This window comes from Protobothrops mucrosquamatus, unplaced genomic scaffold, assembly GCF_001527695.2.
Source record: "Protobothrops mucrosquamatus isolate PMUCROS unplaced genomic scaffold, P.Mucros_1.0 scaffold_5, whole genome shotgun sequence".
Taxonomy (NCBI): domain Eukaryota; kingdom Metazoa; phylum Chordata; class Lepidosauria; order Squamata; family Viperidae; genus Protobothrops; species Protobothrops mucrosquamatus.
Genome location: NW_015386081.1, coordinates 916,944 through 937,288, shown reverse-complemented (window position 1 = coordinate 937,288; position 20,345 = coordinate 916,944). Strand labels below are relative to the sequence as shown.

The window sequence follows — 20,345 nt, the reverse complement described above, 5'->3', positions numbered from 1 at the left end:
CCACAGTGTATGAAAATTCCACAAGCCAATAGATGAACCAAAATAGTGTAACTATCATATATGTAGTGTTCCACATTTTATAATAGAGTTCTCTGATGAAAAAATTAGTACAAATTTTTTTAGGGAAAATCTCACAATAATATGAACATATAAGGAAACTAATTCTCAAAATATGTATTCTTATTAGATTTAAAAGTATACATTAAAATATTAATTAAGAAAATAATCCTCAGAGTATTAAGAATAGTTATTGTTGTATCTATGAAACCCCAATTTTATAAGACCCCAGACAATGAGGTATTGTTCTGTGAATTAATCTAAAAGTTTTCAATATGCCAGAGGAAAAAAACCTTCTTTTTATAGGTTTTTTTGTACATACTTCTGTAAAAGTATGAAGGATAAAGGGAGAACTTCTTCTTGTGACAAGGCACAATTTTTATGCAGTTCTGTAAGAAAAAGCACTGTGAATTGATGCAGAAAAAACAGCTGATTTAATACTGGAAATAAATGAAAAATTAAGAAAAATCTAAAATGAGGTTTTATTTATTAATTTCCCATTATGTTTGTTTCATAATAATGTTGCATTAGATTTAGAAGCTTACCAGCTGGCTGCTGAATGAATAGTCATTTCGAGATGTCATATCAGAAATTCATGGTGCTTACATAATATTTGGGGTGAATGTCCAGCATGCAGTGTCCATAGCTGCAATTTATTTGTTCCATAATTCAATTGCTGCTTTGAGACGCACACAATACTCACAAACCATCTTTTTATTTTTCTTATTATATATGTAGCACTTTAATTTCCCCAAAGAACTAGTTCCATTGTCTCAATATTTTCCTAGCTTTGGACCCTTTAACATCATTGTCACTTCCTTCCCATAGACATCACTGGCAGAGTAGGAAAAAACAAAGGAACAAAACAGGAAAATAAAAATAATAAATAAAATAAAATAAAATAAAATAATAAAAATCAGGAACTTCAAGAAAAAATGTCTTCTATCTGGCAAACCTTTCGAATTTAATAGAATATTTTTACTGAGAGAAAAAGCTTCTTTACTAAAATCAAATATATATAATTAAATCAGATGTTTAAGATAGATTGCAATTTTATTGTTAATAGCTTTGATATTTTTTAAAATAGGAAACAGTATACAAATATTTTAAAACAAATAAATAGTTTTATATCAAAGTTCCCTAGCATTGGAAAAAATAAAATTTTTACATAACAGGACAAAAACTCTTCTTTCTTTCTATATAAAATAAATCAAAATACAATTCAATAAAAAATCATAACCATTAATTTTGTGAAATTTGCTTGAAGATTACTTGCAGCCTTATTAACATAAGTATCATGAAAAGCCATTTATTTTGCTTTTAAATTTTATTTCTGAGGGTTTTAAGTATGCATAATTTCAAAAGAAGCATTTCCTACTTTTAAATGAGATGATCTTTTCTGTTAGGGCATTGTCCATCTATGGTTTTTAGAGATGAATGCATTTTAAGAAAAACACATATGCTGACTAATTGAGGAACTTTTTAGTAGATCATTGTTATGATAAAATTCATAATGGTGTTCAATTAAGTATTAAATTACAATTAAATATTTTAATATTACAATTAAATATTGTAATATTGCAACCTTCCCAGTGAAAGAATTAATGTTGCAATACTGAGCTTCCTATGGTCTTTTTCCCCCCCCCAGCGGTCAGCTTCAATGAACATAGTGGGTTTTCCAAACATTTTAGAAGTTGATTTGTCTTCAACAAGGACATCCAAACAAGCTGATTCACAGGCAAAAGAAATCTGCAGTGCAACACCTAGCCTGTCCCAAAGTGTACCACATATCTCCGAAGTGCTTCCTGAACCTGTATCTACTTACAATCTGTCTTTGGATAGAACCAGTACCCTGAGTTCTGAAAATATTGAACACTTAGCAATTGGTGGCATGCCTTTGGTAAACCCAATTTGTAAGGTAAGAACAGTTGATCGATCAGGTAATCATTTGGTAGGAAAAAAAAATCACAAGAATGGTCAGTCTAGTTTATTTCATAAGCCACCATACACCTGAAAAATTTCTGCTGAGAATATTGGAACCTGAAAAATTGGGGCAGTATTTTTATGCAGCTCTCATTTAGGTTATCTGGAACTTCAGTACGAGAAGCAACGGGTGGAAACTGATCAAGGAGAGAAGCAACTTAGAACTAAGGAGAAACTTCCTGACAGTTAGAACAATTAACCAATGGAACAACCTGCCTCCAGAAGCTGTGAATGCTCCAACAATGGAAATCTTTAAGAAGAGACTGGACAGCCATTTGTCTGAAATGGTGTAGGGTTCCTGCCTGAGCAGGGGGTTGGACTCGATGACCTCCAAGGTCCCTTCCAACTTTATTATTATTATATGCCTTTTGTATAAACCCAGTTAATTTCAAAAGCTCCTATGCAAATCAAATTCCTGCCAAGAGTTTCTTATTTCTTGACTTAAAGACTAATATAGAATCCATGTGGGGCTTTTCTGTTCTTATGGCAAAAAGTTAAAAGTCTCCTTCAAGAAAAATTAAACTTTGGATTTTCATGAACAGTTCCAAGGAATTTTATTGGTAGCAATAGAAGTAATTTGCTTTTGCTACATAGAGTGAGCCTATAGATACGATACTTCCTTGTAAACATTCTGTGCCCAAACCTGTGGTAAGGTTATGTTGAGAAATTTTTGAATATTTGTTGTAGGTCTATGGTTCAAAGATCTTAAGTTATTTGAATTCATGCTTTGTGTGTCCCTCAGAATGAAGCACTCTGAGTCAGAATAAAATAATTCTGCTTTTTTATTTATTATTTTGTTGATGTATAAAATATTTTGTAAATTTCACTTTTTTTCCTCTTCAATTACCAGCTGGAAAATGAAGAGTTTAGCCATGTGGGTTATCCTCTTGGAAGCAATACTGTCACTGCACAATCAAAAGACATGAATGAAATGATTCTTCCTTTACAAAATATTCTGGAAGAGCCTATTAATCTCTCAGTGAAGAAAACTCAGCCATGTACCTCTCCTCCCTTACTTATCAGCAATACCACCTTCATGCAATCTGTTAATCCCAAACCAGGACACACTGAAGGTACCAGCTTTTTTTTTCTTTAGCTTTCATAGATGTTTAAAATCATAATTATTTCAAGCTTTGCTGCTGAAAATACAAATGTTTTGTATGAGAAGCCATAAATTAAATTATGATTTCTGTAATTGTCCCATGTTTTCTATTAATGTCCAGTATGCTGGCCTTTAGTAAACATGGAACAATGTCCGGACTAATGGTGGGATACATAAAAATAGAATATTTGTCTAAGCTTGATTTAATGTTAGAAATCTGTTAACATTAGAGATCTATTAATTTGAATGAGCCTGTTAACATAATAAAGATGATACAATACACTTTTAAATGTTATCAAAAATGTCATACTACCGCTCACAAGAGAAGTAGCAGAGAAAAGTTTTTTATGTATTAAGATAGAAAATATAGCAGGGAGTTTGGCTGTTCAAGAATGACATTTTGGAAGCATCCAGATACGATCACCATCACTTGATGATCCTCCTTTGTATATTTTATTCATTGTGATTAACTGGTACTGCAAAGCCAGTTTATAGAATGTAAAAGCAGTGTAATTTTGTAGGATAAATTGCCATTTTCAACAGATCTGCCAACTGTCATTCATGTTCTAGTAACATCCAAATTAGACTATGAATTTTCTATACGAGGATACCATTGATGGCAATTCTGTATCACAATTCTTTCAGAATTAAACTGCTGTTAAATTCTGCTATATCTCAAGCTCTGCTGGCTTGTGTCAGACAGAACAATTTTTTTTCTTTAGTTTTTTTTTGCCCCAGTGGATTTATAATAATTTATAATAATCTCCTTTATAATAATAATAATAATAATAATAATCTCCTTTCCCATTTAGGGAGGGGCTATTATTTATGGCATTTATAATAATCTCCTTTCCCATTTAGGGAGGGGCTATTATTTATGGCAACTCCAGGGTTGGTATAGCTGACAGGACTGATTAGGTCCATTTGAGGGAATAGAATGGCTTTGGATCCAGTAGATCGAAAACTGACTCTTCCATGCCCCCTACCCCAGAACACCCATTTTGTGGCTTCCTGCTGACTACTGCCGGAAAGAGAACTACCAGCAGATTTCCGCCTACTTGAATGCCATAAAGGTCTTCACCGTGGTTGGATCCCACCCCAGCAGTGCTCCTTGCTGACAGCAAAGGCCGTTGGAAAACCACCAAGCTCCTAGCTTCCTCCAGCCACTAACGTTGCCAGTGGAGGACTTGTGCTCTCAGATAATAACTTTATGAATTTAAGATTCATAATTGAGAGTTGATAAGATTTTAGACTTGTGTCAGGTCAGAAATAGGGAAACTTTGTGAATAGCTCAGCCTATTTTTAGATGTGTTAAATGTTAAATGTGTCTCTAATTTTTGTAATGTTGCTTTATTAATAAAGATTTTTGTAAAAAGCATTTATTCTCTGAGATCAACATATTGACACTTAATGATGGTCAGTATTATAAATAAGATTAACAATGCCCCCTTTCCCAGGAAAACACAAAAATAGATTCATAAGTATAAAGAAAAACAAAGCTATCTCTTAATAGAATCCAAGAATATTTTCCTTCAGCCCTTCCTGCCCCATGTATTAGGATACAATGCTATAATCCCTAAAAGCTTTAAAAAATCCTAGATAGTCCTATGAACGAATATAGAAATTTGCATACTGAGGGAAAGAAAACTTCAAATTCCCCTTGACTTCCAGGGATGAGCTCCACCAATATAGCTGTGTGAGGGACTAAAAAGATCACATGAGTGACAGATTAGAGCAGAGTCTGTTTCTGCTGGATACAAAGCCCCTTATGTCCCATTATCTTCCTGTAATTGAAGAAAACAACGTCATCCCTGGAGCTGTTGTAAGTGTCAAAAGCAAACAATGAATATTTAAGGCAAAAACTCATCCTCCCGCATTATGGTTTTTGGAGCATCAATTCAACAGAGTTTTTGGAGTTGTTCTGTCACAAATTCTCTCTTCTTAAAAGATTTCTCTGCTAATGGACTATGGAAGGAATTAAGGATATGCGTATCAATGTTAAGTCCAGTAAATGAGACATACTTTTAAAAAAAATCCAGAATTATAACTTCTGATATTCATGTTATCTGCACACCATAGTCACAATGTAGCTATCTTTGCCCTGTATGCAGCTCTCTCTACAGTGCAGTAAATTCCTTGTCCACGTCTTTTGAACTAAAAAATATTTTGAGACAACAGTAAGAAATTCTGTGAAATACATCTGCTCATGTTCCAGTGGATTCCATTGGGATGAATCTTAGTAATTTTGATTGAAATTACAGTACAGGTAGTCCTAAATTTATGACAATTGGGACTGGAATTTTGGTTACTAAGTGATGCAGTCATGTGACTGGACCTGATTAGAACCATATTTTTATTGCAGCCATTAACTGACTCACCATTGTCATTAGGGAAATCACATGGTCATGAAGCAAATCACATAGTTATTAAGCAAATCCCCCCTCCCCCACTGATTTTGCTTGTTATAAGCCGGCTGGAAAAAAATCACAAATTGCAATCATGTGATCGCAAGATGCTGCAACTATCATAAATGTAAGCTGGTTGCCAAGTGCCTGAATTGTGATCCTGGGGGTGGTGCGAAGGATGTAACTTCAAGGATGTGTTGTATGTCATTTTTTTCAGTATCATCGTAGCTTCAAACCATCATTAAACGAATTGAAGTTGAAAACTACCTGTACTTCTGTGAGAAATTTACTGTAGGTCTGTATTTTGGATGCTTAAAAAAAAATATCTCTCCTCTTTAATCAAGGTAGCTTTGTGTTATTTTACTCATTTTATTTCTTGTAGATTGTCCTAACTGTGAAGAAGAACATTTTGAAAAGGAAATTAAAAGTAGTCAGAACAACAGGTAATCAGAATTAATGGATCTTACTAAGGCTCATTTCAAGAAATGAATCATTTTTTTTCCATTTAGAAAGTATGTAAATTGGGATTAATCAATTGTTGAATTAATCCAGGTAGAATGAAGCAATTCTAGATGAGAAAAATGTATGAAATAAAAATTAATCCAAATTACACAGTAAATGGAAAACTAATTTTCTCTGTAAAACTGCAGATGTTAATACTAATATATCTAGCCATTATGTTTAAGTAGTACCATACCTAATAAGATAGGCGTGGCATAAATGACTCAATACATCAAAGGAATTATATACTCCTGCAGAACTTATAACGTGGTACTATAATTACACAATATCCATTTTTCACTTTAGTTTACCTAATTTTGAAACAATTATATATTTCTTTTAAATCAGATATTTCCTTTATATGCACTATAAAAAAATCATAATATCTAATTCATTTATATTATCTTTTTTTAAAATGGCCTAAGTAGTCATAGACATCATTCCAAAATTACTAATATATGGAGTCAGTATAAAAATTATTTGAGTGTGAAAATGTGCAAACTGCTTACTATTGTATATGGGAATCTGTTGGTTCTAAAGTAGAAATGATAGTGTGGAAATATAAGATCAATTAACAAAAACAATGTTAAAATATTAATTTTTAAAAAATTAAAATTGTTAAAACATCAGTACTGATTTAAATATTAACAAAATATAACATTTTGACTTAGTTTGCTGAATTGTGTTACAATGGTAAAGGTAAGATAGCACTGATAAAGTTGATCCACTATTTAACACATTTTAGAATTTGTGCCAAAGAGGTGAAAATCCCTTATGTGCGATTGGAACGATTGAAGATATGCACATCAGAATCTGGAGAGCTTCCAATTTTTAAATTGCAGCCACAAAAAAGTACACATGATGGGACATTTCTGTTGATTATTGAATGTGGTACTCAGTCTTCAAGCATGGCTATTAAGGTAAATTCAATTTATCTGCCTTAATTTGTTTTTTCCCATTTTATTCAAATGCATTTAGTAACATTCAATGATGATCATGATCAGTGAATTTCATCATGGTGATATACTTTGAGCCAAAGTAGAGGGACAGCTAGGATTCATAATCATATCCTTCAAATTTTAATGCTTAAGAAGTAACATTAAATTTGGGCATGAGGATATTCCAGCAAACCATTTTTCTGAAGTAAATACTCATACCCAAATATCAAAATGAATATCCTAACAGCGGAGAAATATTCAGAAAAAAATGCTACATATCGATCTTGACTTGGAGGTATTCTTTCATTAGAAGTTGTGATGTTTTTGAAAGGGTAGGTGCTGACAAATGGAAACAGTATTCAGTAGCATATTACATAAAAAAATAATAAGTTTTAAAACATTGTGTACCAAACGTTGAGTCAAAGTTGCCTTTGTGTCAAGGACTACCATGTGGAAGTGAAATATATAACTATTCCTTTTCTGCATATGCACTGTGCTAGAGCATGGGGCATACAATGCTTTTGAGAATATTATTATTATTGTTAAGTGGCTAGTGATTGAAATCTTGTAGAACCCGAACATTATTGTATTGACTCTTATTGTATCCTCATCATGTTATTTTCTTTAAGAGTGCTTTGCCTGCTATGCCATTGAAGAAATTAAATTAATATTCATTAATTTATAAATTTTATTCTATTTTAGGTAATATCACTCTTGAAGATTATATAAAGCAGTGGCTTTACTTGCAGGAATGCTGGGAAGTGACGAATAATTATATGTTCATCTCAATTTGTCGTGCTTATATTTCAAAAGTAATATAGGTTGTCCTCATGTAATGCCACTCAGCCAGCAACCATTCAAAATTATGACAATGCTGAACAAGGGGGACTTCCAGCGGGTCCTCATAGTTGTGGCTGTTGCAATATCTTTGCAGTCACATGATTGTAAATCAAGTGACAACTGGTTTGCAGTTATGACATTGCAATGTTTCATGGTCATGTGATTGGTATTTGTGACCTTCTTTGCTGGCTTCCAATAAGCAGAGTTAATGGAGAAGCCAGCAGGAGTGATCTTTTCATAAAACCAAGCTTTAGAGCAGGGATCCTCAAACCTGGCCACTTTAAGACTTGTGGACTTCAACTCCCAGCATGGCTGGCTGGGGAATTCTGGGAGTTGAAGTCCACAAGTCTTAAAGTGGCCAAGTTTGAGGATCCCTGCTTTAGAGCCTCAATGGCTGCAAGAATCATAATGAATGAAAATACAGTATCATCAGTGGGTTGCAATCTTCACTGAGCAGAGTACAGTCTGAAACTTCATTCAGCCTATGGTATACTCCTATTTCTTTTTCCTTCAGGTCCCTTTATTGTCCCCTTGCCCCAGATGGAGGCTTCTTTAGATCAGCATGTGAAGCAGTGCTGAAGGCTGCTGAGAAAAGGAACAAATTGGCAAACAATGCTGTTCTTCCCCCACCCCATGCCCCTTTTCTTCTGTTAGGGACTCTTCATTGAACCTCTCTTCCCTCTTTAAATGGAAGGAACCTTTTTTCATTAAAAGGCTAGTTTGGCTACAAAGAAGGGCTTATATGTCTCACTTGTAAGGCATGCTTCCATTCAGAAGTGAACATTTTAGCTTTATAATTAGCTGGTAACTACTGGATACTGCTTAGGTCATTTAAAACTCTGGGCAAAATTACTGAATTATATAACTGGAGATTATGTAACAGTTGAAATCTCAGGAGACCTCCCCAATATCCAGTCTTCAGAAGAAACTAATATATTACATTCACTACAGGAAGTGTACCGTTATTTAAGCTTCTGCAGTATATTAAGCACTTTTTGTGAAAAAGTTGTCACTTTTCATCCTAGGTCAATCAAGGACATTCATCTGAAAGTCTAAATCCTAAAGCTGGAGAAAACCTGGAGAAAAGCAGGATCCTCACAAGCCAGCTGACTGAACAGGTGTTACTTCCTTCAGGAGATCACAGGCTTAGTAATAACATGAAGAAATCTGGGCATCCTCAGGAAGATCACCCCATTGAGAATGAAGACTTTTGTGCTGTTTGCCTGAATGGAGGAGAACTTTTGTGTTGTGATTACTGCCCGAAGGTGTTTCATCTCTTGTGTCATGTTCCTGCATTACTTAGTTTTCCTGTGTGAGTATAACAGAATTAGGAATATTTGTTCTCTCCTTTAGGTCTAGATCTTTGCAAGCGAACTGCTTTAGAACCTCTCTCCTTGAACTGATGTGTTACTTTTAGTGCTTCCTTCCTATTAATTTTGTTTGTTTGTTTTGAAATAATAAGAACTTATTCAATGTTAAACTTGGATTATATAAAAATGTAACACAGTATAAATGTTTCCAATGGAATTTTTGTTTTTGACAAGGCAAACATTGAGGATAAACATCAAAAAGATTTGTTTGGGTGTTTTTTCAGGTTATTACAATCTAACTTTCTATAAACAATGAAGTATATTTGAAAGAATATCATAACTTTCTTCTTTGCTCTTGGTGTTTGGGAATTCTGTTTATGTCTCTGCCATGTCTTATGTTATTAAACTTGTTATAATAACTTAAAGAATGTATAATCTATATAGATTTCTGCAATATTCATAGCAATGGGATTTTTCTTACCAGAAGCAGTGAGTAAAAGAAAATTCTTCCGTAATTTAGCATTTCAGATTTAAAAAAAAATCAAGAATTTCTTAGTCTAACACTGAGGTCCCCAACCTTTTGGGCACCAGGGACCGGTTCCGTGGAGAAAGGTTTTTCTGCAGACCGGAGAGTGCATGGTTTTATGTGCTGCCTGCATCCCATGGATGGGGTTTTGCTTGTTTGTGAGGACTGGTTGCTGGCATGCCACAGACCGGTACTGGTCCACGGACCGAGGATTGGGGACCCCTGATCTAACAGAATGTTAGTTAAGACATTGTCTACCATTAACTTTTTAATTGAACTATACTGTACCAATGCTGCATGGGTGTTTTTTTTTTGTGCTGCAGAGGTGAATGGGTGTGCACACTTTGTCGCAATGTGGAAAAACCAGAGGTAGTCTATGATTGTGAAAACACACGATTTGACTACAATACGCTGATGCGAGCAAGACCAGTTTATAGCCTTGATGAATATGACCAAAAGGTAAGTTCAGGTAACAATATTAATAACAAATGTATCTTCTTTGCCAATAATGTACTTTCCCTTTTCAGTAAGTCTGCATGTCCCAGAAAAAAGCACTGAAAGAACTTCTTTAGAAACTGGGCAGAATCACGTTTTGAGTTACAGTAGCACTTGAACTGAAGTTTATCTAGATTAGTTAAGCATTTTTGAATTATTTTGTTTTTCCTCTCTTTTATGAAATGAAAGGGGATAAGAAAAATATGTACAGGATATTTTTACATGGTACTAATCATTTACTGGGAATGTATTTATTTAAATGATGTATATGGCTGACCAGATCATTAGTGATTCTGGGTGCTGTACAAAGATTAAAATATAAACCCCAACATATAATCCACAATGCCCAAAATTAAAACAATAACCCCCAATCACAAAAACACAAATTCACAGCTGCAGAGCTGGCCTAACCTGTTGGCCTAAATGCCTGGAGAAATAACCAGGTCTCCATGCCTTGCAAAAGGCTAATAGGATCAGGACTACCGCATTTAGACTATGTTACAGTAAACTAATTGTATTACTGTATTGTGCTGAATTGTGCTATAGATATTATGTTAAAACAATAGAAGTGAAACAGTGGAAGCTAGCCAAGAATTTGTTTTGAGCTGCATGTAGATCTACCTGTTTTAGAATTACACTATGAGAAACTAAGAATATTAAGAAATACAAATGTCAGTGTAAAAACTCTTGATTTAAGTCAATATAGATATTTATACAGAATATAGATGTTCATGCAGTCATTTAATATACATAAGTTAATTGTAGATTTATATCTTATAGAGATGTGAGAAATTGGTGCTGTCACTGTTCTGCAATAGCTTGAGTCTTCCATTCCATGAACCGGTCAGTCCCCTGGTAAGTACACAGAATGAAGTAACTTCTCTGGACCGTATGACCTTATCAATCAATGATTAGCTCCCCCCCCTTTCAGTGTGTACAAGCTTTTTTTGCCTCTGCCTTGCCTTCTACAATGAAAAGGCTTTTATCAATTAAATGACCAGAACTATTTCAACAAAATTGCCAGTTATCTTAAAAATTGATCTAATCTTGTACTTGAGTCAGTTGGTAGTTTTGGAAACAGAAAAAAAAGGGGAAGGCAATTTGGAGATTCATTGGACTTTCAAACACTGTTCCAGCTTTCTTTCCATATACTGCATGCACAAAGCTGGAGGAAGGAGGTACAATGTGCTCTTTAATACTGATACAAGTGCAGTAGTTGGCCAGTAAATTTGATGACCTCTATAAATTCTGCCTACTTGGGGAATAATTGCTTTATTGTTTATGCTATATTTTATTTAAGGGAATTTCTTTTGAAAGGAGAAAGTGTTGCTATGTTAGAGAATTGGGTATAATTCCGTTTCTTCACAATACTATTAAATAATAATAAATAGTCACTTCTTTTGTAATTGTTCCACAAGATGTACATAATCCATCATTCACAGAAAAGGTTAATCTTGCCATTGAGCCATGCCAACCAATCTGCCATCCCAGAAAAAGCAAGTGGTCTTAGCTTTTTAAAGTTTTTATCTGTTAGTTGGTATAAGATATTCGTTACACTGATTGGTTCAGCACGGTTTGTCTATTGGTGCTTTGCTGAAGAGTTTTAAGGTTGCTATTCTTTCTCGTCCCTGCTATCTCTCCTAAAGAGGTGCAGGGGAAATGTTTACAACGTCAATGTTTTTTAAAAAAACATACAGCTGAAACTTTATATGGTCAGTGTTGTCAAAAGCAAAAGCATGCTAGTTCTTTGGGGTCAATGATTGCACTTGCTTTGAATGGACTGAGTGTGGCCACTCTCCTTAAAAGTAGAGAGCATGGTCACGACAAAGGCAAACTGAATTTTATTCCATTGACTTCGACTATACATTGACTTACAATTCTGTAATCATGGATTTAATAATTTTGCCGTTTTCTCCCAATAAAAAATGAGCTTCACATCAAAAGGTGGGACCTCAGTTTAATATATGTATACGTAATGGGCTTCTATAGGGATCAGAGAAACCCGGAGGTTTTATTAGAATTACTTCATAATCCTGGCTTTTATCATCACATATAAAAAAAAATGAAGGAAATATTTGTTTTGTGAATGATTTAGCATCGTGGGATTTATCAAATATCCTGCTAATGGGATTCTTTACAGGCTCGCCATTATTATCAGATTATCAAGAAGCCCATGGACTTGTATATAATTCGGAAAAAGCTTCAGAAAAAAGACGAACTGCATTATACCTCTTCAGAAGAGCTGGTGGCAGATGTTCGCCTTATGTTTTGGAACTGTGCATCATTCAACTATGTAAGTTCTAGTATTATACACATAAAGGACATGGTTTTGTTTTGCTACAAATATTTTTATTTGAGTTTTTAATGAGATTGTAGATAAAGAAAATATGGAGATGGCTAGAGTTAATAGAAGAAAAGATGCATATAGAAGAAACGCTGGTACTAGTTCTGATTTGAATATTTTGAAAAGTGCAATTCAAAATAATTTTAAGGGAAGTAAAGGAGAAAGGAGTACTTCATCCTTTCATTCTGTGCCCTTCTACAGGTCCCACCACTCTGAAAGAAAAAAAAAAATCAAGGGACAAAAGATGAGGGAACAATATCTGCTGTCTTATTTTAGACTTTATGGTTGACATGTCTTCAGAAAATTATAATTTGTTGTTATCTTTGCTTCTCATCATCTATTTTTTTTATTCCAATAGTAACATACTGTATCAGAAAAACCGGCCATTCAACTGTAGGGCATTGGAGACTATTAATAGCCTATAAAACTTTATTAACTTTCAAACTATTGAGTTTGGCAATAGATAAGGAATCTAGAAAAATGGTTAATCTGGTGTTCTGTTTCAGTGTATATGTGCCATTCACTTGCTATATTAACAAGAATCCATCTTCCTATCACCATTTTGATGTGTGGTGATAATTTAAAATTATATTCAATGTACACATTGTATAACAATATACTCAGCTCATGCAAGACCATATAAACTGATTATAAACAATGACATAAAGCAGTCACTAAAATGATTTACTGCAACATTTGTAAAAATATGCTAGTAATGAAAAATTGGGAACATATAGTTGAAGAAATAGTAAATAACAGGGAGGTTAAAATATTGTGGGATTTCTGAATACAAACTGATAAAAGTCTTGCATTTAACTATGGTTGAAAAGAAAGTGTGTATAATTGATGTGATGAGATAGTACAACATAAGACAAAAAATTGTAGACCATCAGAAAGTATAGATGTCTGAAAATCGAAATTGAAACATGCATAAACTGGTTAAACTAAAAAAATGCATAAACTAAAAAAACTTGGATGGCACTTAGAAAAAGTGCACATTGAGAAATTGCCTTTGTCAGTTGCAAAAGGCCAAATTGCTTGGATCCACACATCTACTATTCTGATACATTATGACACTCTAGATTCTTCGAAAGAATTTGAGGCATACGAAAGCCAACACCAGGTAAAGAACTGGTAGCTCTAACTTCACATTGTTGTGAAGAGATAATTTATTAAAGTTATCTGCCACCCACTCTGGTGCATTATATATTATAATATATATTACAGTGGTACCTTGATTCTCAAGTGCTTTGAAACTCATTGAATTTGGTACGCAATGCACTTTGACATGAATGTTTTGTCCCAGTACTCAATGTTTGTTTGGTACTCAGCACACAAGCTAGAACTTGTTGGCTGCTTTGTGATTGACTACATTATTCCTTATGGGAAACATTTGTTTGGTACTCATCAATTTTGGTTCTCACTGCACCTCTCGGAACCAAGTAATGATGAGTACCGAGATACCACTGTATATATTATACTAATATATAGTATTGTTTATTTTGATATGCTACTGCCATGGACCATTTTCTTAGTCTGTGTTGCAGTTAATCTTCTTGCTTTATATAAAGTGACTTAGTTTTGAAAAATAATTACCCTTAATAGATAAAATAATAAAGACTCATTGTCCTGAACAACATTATGTCCTAATTAATTATGGTGTTTCTTTGCAGCCTGATTCAGAGGTTGCCGAGGCTGGAAGGTGCCTGGAAATATTCTTTGAAAGCAGGCTCAAGGAAATTTATCCAGAGAGGCAGTTCCCCTTGGTGCAACAAGATGATTCTGATTTAGAAGATGTGGAGAATGAAAATAATCAAGCAACTCCCAAAGAATTGCAGTGGCCTTCATATAGGCAAGAGTGTATCCAGCCTAAAAGAAGAAGACGACATGCTGTAAGAATTTAAGAGCAAACTCCCCTCATAGCTAAATGGCCACAAAGCTAATTCTGTCCAAAGCTGTTGGTACAGAGTTACATAACTATATATTTTGGAATATATTCCCAAATGCTGTTTAGATGAGTGTTCTCCTTTTTATATCTTCTCATAATGTAGACTCCAGTATTTAGGCAAATCCACAGATTCATCGTGAAGAGAGTCAATTGAATAAGTCAAGATATGTTAAGAGTTACAGAGTTATATGCACCAAATATAAAAGAATATACAATAATTATGGAAAAGATGAGGTGCTTTCGTAATTCACCTGTTTGTTTCCTTTTTTAAACAGGAAAATGAAAAACCTAAAAGACCCATGTTTTGGCCAGCGAAAGGTTTCTCTCAAGTATGACTTCTGGAATGTTGCTTGGTATGTTATGAACAACAATAACAATCAAAGGAACTGACTTTGTAAGAGGAGATAGAAAATATTTATTTCTATGCTTAATATGAGCTTCAAAGTGATTGATTGACCTTATTTCTGTGAAGGGAGAATACATTCTAAAGATATTTTAAAGGGTAGTCTCCAAGTTATCTGTTATGTTTAATTATTTGTATTTAAACAGAAGTTTCAATTATGAAATAGAGATTAGTAATAAAAAGATTCGGTGTGCTATTTTTAAAATTATTTTATAAATTCTGTTAATTTATAGATTTTAGGTAACATAGCTACTGGGCAGTTCTGTATGCAAGACATATTTCCCACTTTGTTATCCTGGAAATAAAGTTACTGTTTTACTATAGACTTCACTCTCTAAGACTATCTTCTCCTACATTGAAGAAACTGAATTCAACCTTGCAATGCCATTCTAGGCATGTGATGTTGTTGGCTAAGTCGTGGGTGGTTAACTACATCCTAAGAGGCTAAATGAAACAGGAGGACTTGGTTTTTTACTTAATACAATTCCAGAATGTGACTCTACAAGAAAAAAAATGGAAAGCATTTCATATAAGAATATTACTCCTTGAAAAACGGGGAGGTTTGAATACATTTCTGTCACCAAGAACTCACACTACAGATATGTTTAGATTATCTTAATTCTACTATAAATAGAGAAGATGTTATTGGAGCCAATCAGCAAGTGCAAGTTTCTGTAACTATGAGGGATAGAGGGAGAGAATATTTTTGAGATCATCTCTTGCTCCCTTTTGATCAGCATGGAATGTAGGTTGAAATATATTGAGCCCTGATCATGGTGTGTTCATAAAGCCACCTATATGCCTCATTGTTAAACCCAAGTGAATTATTTATGTAATTTATACAGTTGGTGACTGGAGGTATGGGTGATGGATGTTTTATCTTCCCCAGTTCTCATCTCTTAAAACAAAGGTGCTTTAAGCAAAGGGTAACAATTTCTCATATACACTAGACTAGGGGTCCCCAACCCCTGGTGCGTGACCAGTACTGGGCTGCAGCATGCCAGCAACCGGTCCACACAAACAAGCAAAGCCCCATCTGTGGGATGCAGGCAGCACACAAAACCACACACTCTTCGGTCTGTGGAAAAACCTTTCTCCACGGAACCGGTCCCTGGTGCCCAAGAGGTTGGGAACCTCTGCACTAGACAGTACTCTAAATCAGTGTATCTCAATGTTGGTAACTTTAAGATGTGTGGACTTTCACTTCCAGAATTCCCCAGTCAGCAAGGAATTTTAAAGTTGCCAAAGTTGAGAAACACAGCTGTAAATGAAGACAGCTTTTCAGCACAGTCTTTATGAATTCATTCAATATTGTATCCATGAATGTTTCAGTGGAAGGCACTTTAAGTGAGTTTATAGAGTTATTAGAAAGTTTGGAATATTTTCTCCATTATTGATGTGAATAATATTCAACATAAACTCTGTAGAAAATGTCTCTTTTTCAATTGTGTAATAAACTAGTCTATGAAAGAAATATAAACTGTTCTGCTACATTATTTCCTGACAGGTAAAGTTCTTAGGGAAATTCTTCCCAGCAGTGTTAATCTGCTTGCATATGGTGCTGTTAGCTTAAAAAATGTTGTCCAGGTTTCAAGCACTGGTAATTTTGTTGGCTAGGTGTTCTATCTTGATGGCATAGTCTATGGCATAACCTATGGTCTCCAATTGGTGAAGTCCCATGCTTATTTGCCCCTCCCACACATGCTGCAAAAATAAGCACTGGATGGATCTTTGAGGATACATGGTTTCCATTTGCATGAGCAAACAATGGCCAGCATCATAGAACCACAGTTATAGAGTTGGAATGGATTTTAGAAGTCATCTACTCCAATCCCAGACTCAGTATAGGAATTGCTTTCCTATTCTGAGTATTTCAATAGTCCATCAAGGGGGAACCCACTGTTTCTTAATTCTTCCAGTCAGCTATTCTAAAAGAACAGTGAACTTTTGTCAATTTCATCCAGCTCCCAAATTTCCTAAATTGACAATTTTTACAGGGGCACGATGGCAGCAAGTAGCCTCAGCACTTACCTAGCAATATTAAAAGCAAAAGGAAAAGCAATGTTCAATGTTTCAATACATCACCAGTGAATATTAAAAAAAAAACCAATTTCATCAATGGGGAAAAAAGGTAGCTTTAGCATGGAAATATTCCTTTTGAAGTATGGGGGGGGGGGGAGACAGCTTGGTAACCCAGATGATTGACATGGAGGGCAGCAACCAAATCCAGAGGGGAGGGGGCATGCTCATCATGCACACAATAATTGTTTGGAAATAAGGCATCACTTATAACAAAATGACGTGGACTGCTTGGTACAGCTTTTCCTGGTAGACGTGAGAAATGCTATTGTTGACATGGAAGTAAAAAACATGGGCAGATGTTTTCATTGTGGTAGGTTGCGGATGGGTTGAGGACAACACTGCAGTTCTGTCCTAGAAAAGCAGTGACCTGTCCTCCTGCCTAGCACAGTTGGCAATTGGTCGTAAGTGCAAACAGTTTGCCAAGTGCCCAGATTGCAATCAAGTGACCATGGGTGCTGGGACGGCTGGAACTCTGAGGACTGGTTGTAACTATCATTTGCTCACCAGCATTGCAACTTCAATCGGTAGCTGACCTCATAGGTTGAGGTCTATCTGTATTATAAAGCTTCTGTCCCCTTCCTTTTATTTCTTTACATTACAAATAGGAACATTAGAACTTTGTTTTGATGAAGCTAAACAATCAGCTCAACACTGCTACTGTATAAAGTTTCCATGGACCTACAGAGGAAAGTGGAAACGAAAGAACATCCTGTTCCTTATTACTTTTAATTATTGTAGTGTTGGAACCACAAGGGTACCAAAAGGGATTAAAAATAGAAATGGTCTGTGTAAATATTAAAAGATGCAATATGGGAGGGTTAAATCTCTCTCTCTCTCTCCACGTTCCTCTCTCCTTCCCTCCCTCCCTCCCTCCCTCTCTCTGGTTTGCAGTCCACATCTAGCAGTCACAGTCAATGCAATTATTCTCTAAGCATCTAATTTTCTTCTTTTTTAATGCTAAAAATTACTTTCTAGTTAGTAATTGTGTTTAGAATAGAAGCCTTAAAACTACCTCACCTTAGAAGTACATTTCCTTAAATTTGGTGGATTTGCACCCAAGTATGAATCTATATGACTAGGACTGTATAGATGTATATAGAAGATTGATGATGATGGCATCTGTTCAATTGTGTCCAATTCTTGACAATTCTATGGACTAGCTCTCTCCACATTTTTTGATCTTGTAGGGTTCCTTTCAGTTTCATGCCGTGACTGGTGTCAACATTGAGGGTGTCTAGACACTGTTTTTGGTGCCCTCATTTGCTTTTACTGTTGACCATTCTGAACATAAATGCCTTTTTCCAGTGACTTGGTCACCCGATAGCCAAAATAAGTAAGGTGGAATTTTGTGTTTTTGCCTTCCAGTCATATGTTTGATTTTGTATGCTCCGTTACTTGCTTGTAATGGAATGACCAAGAAATGAACAGGAGACTTCTTCAGCACTGCAACTCGAACAAGTCAATTTTTCTGTCTAGTTTTTCATGGTCCAAATTTTGCAACATTAGGTAGCTATGGGAAATGTAGTAGTGCAGACTTATCTGCATTTGGTGGTTGGGCTGATATCCTAGCTTTTCCATACTCTATTTATGATCCTCATTACTAGATGCAAAAGCCAGTTAGTATATAGCTCTATGATGAAAAGATAATACAACTCCAGTGCTGGCATAAGACATACTGAAATGTTTTTGGCAACTCAACTTATTCATACAACAGAACCCTTGTATTTAGTAGCAACTGAAATTTCCAGGTTGCCCTGAAGTGCCTGCTGGGTCATCTGTGGCCACAGACACAGTTCACTGGAAACAAATGAAATATTTGTTTAGTGACTCAGCCATTAGTCTGAATAGTGATGTTTGCACTTGATAAACAAGATAAAAAACATTTTGACTAGAAAATAGACCTGAGAAAGACTGCTGAATTTAAATGTCAAGTAATTAAACTCAACTGAACTATGCGACCTTGATAAACTATGGCTTGGGTTTTGTGAGCAGAATCACAACATTGTACTACGACCATTCCTTCTCCCTGAGGGAATGGAAATGTTAAGTCTTGAACAAGATTAGTACAACCACAGTTGAGCCCAAAATTTCTGTTGATAAGTGAGAAATTTATTAAGTTTGCCCCATTTTACGACTTTTTTTTGCCACATTTGTTAAGTGAATCACTGCAGTTGCCAAATTAGTAACACTGCTGTTAAGTGAACCTGACTTTGACTTTGCTTGTCAGAAGGTCAGAAAAGGTAATCATATGTCCCCGGGACACGGCAACCGTCATAAATATGAACCAGTTGTCAAGCATCTGAATGTAAATCATGTGACCCTGAGGATGCTGCAATGACTTTAAGTGCGAAAAATGGTCATAAGTCACTTTTTTCAGTGCTGTTGTAACTTTGAACCATCACTAAATGAACTGTTGTCAGTCGAGGATTACCTGTACATTCTATGGAATTAACATGTATGTTTGCCATGCTTCTTTGGGGAAAATGGTGCCACATAATTTCTACAATGCACTTATCTATGGTTAATTCCATAACTGATTTATAGAATTATCTATTTTTCATTTTAACCTAATACAGTAGACTAAAATGTGGTTAGCTAATATGCGGTTCATGAACAATGATTATATATGATAATAATCTCATCTAATCCTATCAATAAGAATATGATGAAGCCAGCTGCTCAGCTTTGCACTTCTAAATAACTGAGCACAAAGGAAAGGCAGCTGCAGAACTATCATTTCTTCCAAAGAAATATTGGAAAATTTACACTGGTGATTACTTCATATCTTTAAAAATAGCTTTGAAACATTATACTGGAAAGTAAACTGGATTTACTTTGGAGAACTGTTTTTCTTCTTACAATCCTGTAATCCATTGCTTCGGAGTGGAATCGGGGTGACTGAATGGAGCTGAGCGTTTACTGGCTGGATGCCCTTCTTGACGTCTACGTGGAGCTCGCAGCAGATATTTTCTCTTTACACCCTGATAGAGAAACATTTGTCACTGCCTAGGATTGAATTCTCAACCTTCCGAGTCGGAGTCAAGCGTCTTCACCTCTAGGCCACTGTGCCGCTCTGCTTTGGAAAATGTTCTTATGCATTTGGGCCATATTAAATAAGTATACTGTATGTGGCAAGTAAATATACATGTGATAAAATAACATTTGGGGGCTTTTCAGTCCTTACAAAGATTTATTTTAGGAATCCCCTCCTTCTACACCAGGGGTGTCCAAACTTTTTTCAAAGAGGGCCAGATTGGATGAAGTGAACGTGCTGGAGGGCCGAACATTTTTCCAAACATTCTTTGAACCATTACAATTAAATGCAAATGAATTATTTTATGCCTCTTTCCTCTCCCTCTCTTTCCTCTTTTTCTCTCTCTCTCTTTCCTTTCCCTTTCCTCTCCCCTCTCT

The 20,345-nt window shown here is 35.2% G+C and overlaps 1 protein-coding gene across 1 annotated transcript in view; it reads left to right on the top strand.

The window, feature by feature from the left end:
• Positions 1-14,784, top strand: part of TRIM66 (tripartite motif containing 66) — a 67,268-nt gene extending 52,484 nt beyond the window's left edge. The window contains exons 10-19 of the mRNA XM_029283306.1: positions 1,706-1,975; positions 2,891-3,113; positions 5,930-5,990; positions 6,794-6,968; positions 8,852-9,138; positions 9,986-10,121; positions 10,938-11,012; positions 12,298-12,450; positions 14,175-14,393; positions 14,725-14,784. Coding sequence (XP_029139139.1) covers positions 1,706-1,975; positions 2,891-3,113; positions 5,930-5,990; positions 6,794-6,968; positions 8,852-9,138; positions 9,986-10,121; positions 10,938-11,012; positions 12,298-12,450; positions 14,175-14,393; positions 14,725-14,784 — 1,659 coding nt within the window. The remainder of the gene's footprint in view (positions 1-1,705; positions 1,976-2,890; positions 3,114-5,929; positions 5,991-6,793; positions 6,969-8,851; positions 9,139-9,985; positions 10,122-10,937; positions 11,013-12,297; positions 12,451-14,174; positions 14,394-14,724) is intronic.
• The last annotated feature ends 5,561 nt before the right edge of the window (positions 14,785-20,345 follow it).